The sequence below is a fragment of the Chrysochloris asiatica genome, unplaced genomic scaffold (assembly GCF_000296735.1).
Source record: "Chrysochloris asiatica unplaced genomic scaffold, ChrAsi1.0 scaffold00041, whole genome shotgun sequence".
In the NCBI taxonomy this organism is placed as follows: Eukaryota; Metazoa; Chordata; class Mammalia; order Afrosoricida; family Chrysochloridae; genus Chrysochloris; species Chrysochloris asiatica.
Window position 1 is genome coordinate 12,997,393 of NW_006408559.1, and position 5,571 is coordinate 13,002,963.

Here is a 5,571-nt window from a genome sequence, read left to right on the forward strand (position 1 = left end):
CGAGGCCCGCACCGAGGGGCTGCTGCGCCGCTCGGGCTCCGGCTACGAGGGGAGCACCAGCTGGAAGGCCGCGCTCGAGGGTAAGCCCGCACCCGCCTGCTCCCGTCCGGGCCTTTCCCCGTCTGCTCGCCCACCCTGATCCCCCATATCTAGGACTTCCACCCCCTCCAGCCCACACCAGCCCGGGACCCCAGTCCCTACCGCCCACTCCTCGCCATCCCCAGCCTCTCCCGGACCGCGACCCGAGGTCTTTTGTGGCGCCCCCTCACCCCCCACCCTGTCTCCTACCCTCTCCCTCCCGGGCCCCCTTGCCCCTCCATCCTACGACCCTCTTGGCCAGGACCCTCGGTCTCTCCGTCACTCTCCCACCTATCTAGGTCCCTGGGGGCGACCGGCCCGGGGGCGGGTCATAGTCACCTTGACCAACCTCCTGGTGGTGGGGACGCGGGCGCGGGCCCCCCGAGGGCTGATTTCGGGGCTATCAGATGCCACACAGAAGGGACATTGTTTCTGGGACCACTTCGAACAACATAGTGGACCCACTCTTTGACCTTGGGGACCGACTTAGATTGGAGCTGTATCAGTGAAATCCAAATCACTGAAGCTGCAAACCCAGGGGACAGAAGGGGGGTGTACCACAGGGGCGGGCCTGTGGAGATACTGGTCCCACCTCCTCCAGTCAGACTGGTCCCCCAAGTGGGAAGGAAAGGTCAAGTTCTTGAGTTCCTGCATAGGTCTTCTGTGGGAGACTTGTGTGTGTGTGTGCATGTGCGTGTGCGTGTGTGTGTGTGTGTGAAGCAAGTTCTCTATTCAGCTCCGGTGCTCTGTACACCCAAGTCCATGGGCTAAGGGCCTCTATTACTCAGCCTGAAGAAGTGCTGTCAGAAAGTGGGGCTTACTAAAGCCTGCAACTTCTTCCGAGGTGTGGAGACCACCATGAGACCAGAACTGACCCTAGGGGTGGGGCAAGGAGAGATTAATTGGTGGGGTCCATCCACCCAGGTCTTGCCAATGTAGTTTGGGTTTTGTTCTGAAGACACTTTCAGGACTTTTAAGCTTAGGTTAGGAGTCCTGGTGTGGCGCTATAGGGTAAGCACTGGACTGCTAACCACAATGTCACTGGTTCGAAACTGACTTGGCAGCACTTAACAACCACAGCATTGGCAACCACGATGACAACGTTGGGCTGAGAAGTAGGTTTGCCCAGTGGTTCATCCTGGTGGTACAAATGCTTAGTAGAAGTAAAGTCGATGGTTTGAAAAGGGGCCTTCAGTGAAGCAGTTCTACTCTACACACACAGGGCCGCCATAATCAGAACAGACCCGTGGTGGAGCACTGTCTAGGTAGACACAAGCCAAAAACTGATGGATTGGGGACTTGTCTGTGAATTGAGGAGGAGAGCTGGAATGGAGGAGCAAAGATGTGGAATTAAAGAGGAGAAGGGCATGGGAGGGGTTTAATAAGGTGGGTAAGCCCTGGCTTGGTGATGGTCTCCAGGTCTTCTGCTGCTGTGTGTGTTCTGCATTCATTCATCTTCATGCTGAAGGGCCTTTCTGCAGGGCAATGGTTAGGGGCTACAGATGCATGGGTTCCATTTAAACACCTCCACTTGTTCTGACCCCTTGCCCTCCTGTAACCAGCGCATGGGCTAACCACCCGCCTCCAGTTAGGCCAAGGACTGACTTGACCCTTGGGTAGGAGAGTGACCTCTTGGGCTCCTGTGGAACCCAGCCCTCTCCCACACTTAGCATCTACACTAGCCTGGTCTCACCTGTCCTGGCCTCACTTCGGACTCATCCTATCTCTGGCCACTTCAACCCCCTACTCTCAGGTCTCCCCCCGCCCCAGGAGCCTGTGGTCCTTAGGAGAGCAGCAGCTAGGGCCCAGCAAATTTTTTCCATAGATGTTTTAGGATCTGGAGTCTGCGGCCCTGCTTGCCTTCATCCAGTTCCTGGCCAGCCTCCTACCCATCCCTTCCATTTCCTGTGGGGAGCTGGAACCAGGTTTGCCATACTGTGCTGACCTTTGCACTCTTCCCCTACGGTTCTTTCCACAAACATGTTAACAGGCTTGGCACGCCCTGCCCTCACAGACCCCACAGAAACTGCTCCGCACAGAGCGCCCGGTGGCAGGATAGCTGGGGTGCCCTAGTTTCATTCTCGGTTCCCCTTCCTGTTAGGTCTGGGAGTCAATCTGTCCTCGCAGGGCTGTGCAGGCTCAGGCTGGGCTGTACGTGGTGACTGCTCTTCCCGGAGTCCTAGGTTACCTGGTATCTGAGTCCTGCCAGCGTGCAGGTGACCGACTGGTCTGTCTACCTGTCTACCTGGGGTCCACCCCAATCTGATTGTTGTTTTGAGCTGTTGTCCAACTCTTGGCGGCCCCATGCACCACAGAAAGGCTGCCCGGCCCTGTGTCAAACCCATGATCCATTGCGGATGGGACTGGTATGATCTGTGAGGTTTTCAGAAGTAGATCTCCAGGCTTTCTTCCTAGTCTGCCTTAGTCTAGAAGCTCCGCTGAAATCTGTTTAGTATTGTAACAATTCACAAGCCTCCATTGACAAATGGGTGGAGGCTGCACATGAGGTGCATTGGCTGGGAATCGAACCCAGATCTCCCACATGGAAGGCGAGATTTCCACCCCCGATCCACCACTAGTCCAGATAATCAGCCAGTTCATAGGCCCGAGGAATGCTGTTTTGGAGGAGGTCTACAGTTCTGGAGTTATGGGATGTGCAGATGCTGCTGTTGTGTCAAGCACCTGTCCAAGCTAAGGAGTCCACACCATTATTCCTACAAGCCAAATGTTTACTGAGTACCTATTGTGTGCCCAAACAATTGTTACCTCATTAACCATTACATCTGCCCATTCTTCAGATGAGGAAACTGAGATGCAGACAGGCTCAGCATCCCACCCAAGGACACAACTTGGGTAATTAACACAGGAAGCCCCGTTGTAGGATTTGTCACAATGAGTGACAGCCAAGGGTGACTGACTTGGTGTGGAGCTGTAGGATCAGCAATGGGCTTCAAACCACAGGGTCGGCAATTCAAACTCACCAGTTGCTCCTTGGAAACCCTATTAGGGCTCGACAGCACTTCACAAAAACAACATTTCAGATCATCAAATTGTTCGTAGCAATTTCCATTCCCCTGGATCCTAGGACACCCAGCCACCTTTAAAGTAGATATTCTCTCTCCTCACAGATTAAGTGACTTGGAGAGCATCTTAAATCATAAACATGGGTCTAGAGCCTGTGTCTTTAAGAACAATTAACTTTATAAATAGAAAACCTGACAGAAGTTCTGGATCAGTTCTGCTCTGTGAGCATCTACCTGTCTTTCCACCTCCAGCCTCAGGTAAGAGCTAGAGAAGGTGACCATGCTTCCCCCTAGGGGTTGGACAGCCTGTGGGTGACTCAGGATAGGGCTATTTCTGGCCTGGGGGCTATCGATTTTCAGTGCACCCCCATTCTGAATTTTTAATGTTGAAAGTTTCTTGATTAGGTATAAACCCACAACTTCCCGATCATAAAAACCACACAAATAGATTTAGCAAAGCCTCTTAAAAATTTCAAAATGACCAAATTCTCCATTCGATAGTTTTTAATAGGATTCACTGGGAAACGTCAGCTGTGAGACTTCTGGGGGCCGGGGTGGGGCGGTGGTTGGCTATGAGGATATTGGAGGAGACCAGGTACCACAGTGGATTATGAATTGGGCTGCTAACCACAAGGTCAATTACTAATCTACCAGCTGTTTCTCGGGAGAAAGATGAAGCTTTCTGCTTCCATAAAGATGTACAGCTTCGCAAACCCTATACTTGGTTGCTATGAGTCAAAACCTACTCCACAGCACATAACCACCACCACCACCACCATGAGGATGTTGGAGCTCTGGTGTGATGCTTGTAGCATAGCACTGGACTGCTAACCCCATGGTTAACGGTTCAAACTCACCAGCTGCTCCTCAGAAACCCTACACAGGGTAGCTATGAGTCGGAAGTGACTTGCTGGGACTTAACATAATGGGAACATGAGAATGTTGGTTTTGTCTGCGTTTGAAAGTCTACTTTACTTGATTCTTCCAATGGTCCCAGGTTGTTGTTATTACGGGAGAAAGATGAAGCTTTCTACTCCCACAAGGATTTAAAGTCTCAGAAATCTTATACAGGGTCAATATGAGTCAGAACTGACTTGATGGTACCTAAATAACAACAAAAATATGAAGACATTTTTCTGAGTTTGGAAATGAGATTTCCTTGATCCTAATGATATGGCTGTGAACCGCAAGGTCAGCAGTTCGAAACTACCAGCGGTTCCGTGGGAAAAAGATGAGGCATTCTGCTCCTGTAAAGATTTACAGCCTCTGAAACCCTATGCAGGGTCGCTATGAGTCGGAACCGACTCCGCGGCACATAACAACAACAACAACAATGATATGGCAGGAGTCTTGGTGTGGAGCTATGGGTTAGTGCTCCAGACTGCAAAGCTGTTTGAACTGCAAGGTTGGCAGTTCAAGCTCATCAGCTGCTCCTTGAAAACCCTATACAGGGTCACTATGGGTTGGACCTGACTCAATGGCACTTGACAAAAACAACAACAATGATATGGCAAGGAGCTCTGGTAGCGTAGTGGTTATGAGTCGGGCTGCTAATCTCAAGGTCAGCAGTTCGAAACTACCAGCAGTTCCGCACGAGAAAGATGAGGCTTTTCTGCTCCTGTAAAAGATTTACAGCCTCGGAAACCTTATACAGGGTTGCTATGAGTTGGAACTGACTCCATGGCATACCACTGCCACCATCAATGGTATGTATTAGAACCGACTCGATGGCATTTAACATAAACAACAACGACAGTGCTAGCTTCGAGTCCTGGTGTGGTGCTGTAGGATAATGCATTGGACTGCAAGGTCAGCGGTTCAAACTCACCAGCCGCTCCTTGGAAACCCTATACAGGGTTGCTATGTGTCGGAACCAACTCAACAGCATTTAACAACAACAACGTTAATTTAAACTGTACACACGTATGAACATAAATAGACTTCATGTCTAACCTCTCTCTCTCGGGGACCATTGTCAAGTAGGCACGCTTGCTGGGTTGTATGTTGGTTGGGATGCTTTAGCCCAGAGACCTCTGTGAGTAGTGAGTGGGGGCCTCCCGCCCCTATGTCTCCCTGGTCCACATCACGTTGTGGAGAGCAATTAACCCTGTGGAGGAATACAGATGTATCTTTGATCTGCAAATGGTTTGCGTCCACATGGACTTTCCTACAATCTTGGTTGTGTTGAGAATTGAGCAAGGACATTGACATTCAGGGCAGTCGTGTGAGAGTGTCACCAAGTAGCTCTGCAAAGTCCTAAAAATCTTTATTAAACAAAGATATAAAAATGTAAAACTATTGTTTCTCAACATAGCCTCCATCTAGGTCTATGCACTTCTTCTTTTTTGAGCTTCATTGTATTTACTTAAAGTGAGTTGAGTGAAAGCTTACAGGGCAGATCATCAGTTTTACATTCAACAAATCATATACTTTGTTTCATTACAATGATTATAATCCCTTCCATGTACCA

The 5,571-nt window shown here is 50.2% G+C and overlaps 1 protein-coding gene across 1 annotated transcript in view; it reads left to right on the forward strand.

Annotated features, from left to right (window-relative positions):
* The window catches only part of CLEC2L (C-type lectin domain family 2, member L), a 39,850-nt gene that overhangs the window by 9,953 nt on the left and 24,326 nt on the right, over positions 1-5,571 (forward strand). Inside the window, exon 4 of the mRNA XM_006861246.1 lies at positions 5-80. Within this exon, the coding sequence (XP_006861308.1) occupies positions 5-80 (76 nt within the window). The remainder of the gene's footprint in view (positions 1-4; positions 81-5,571) is intronic.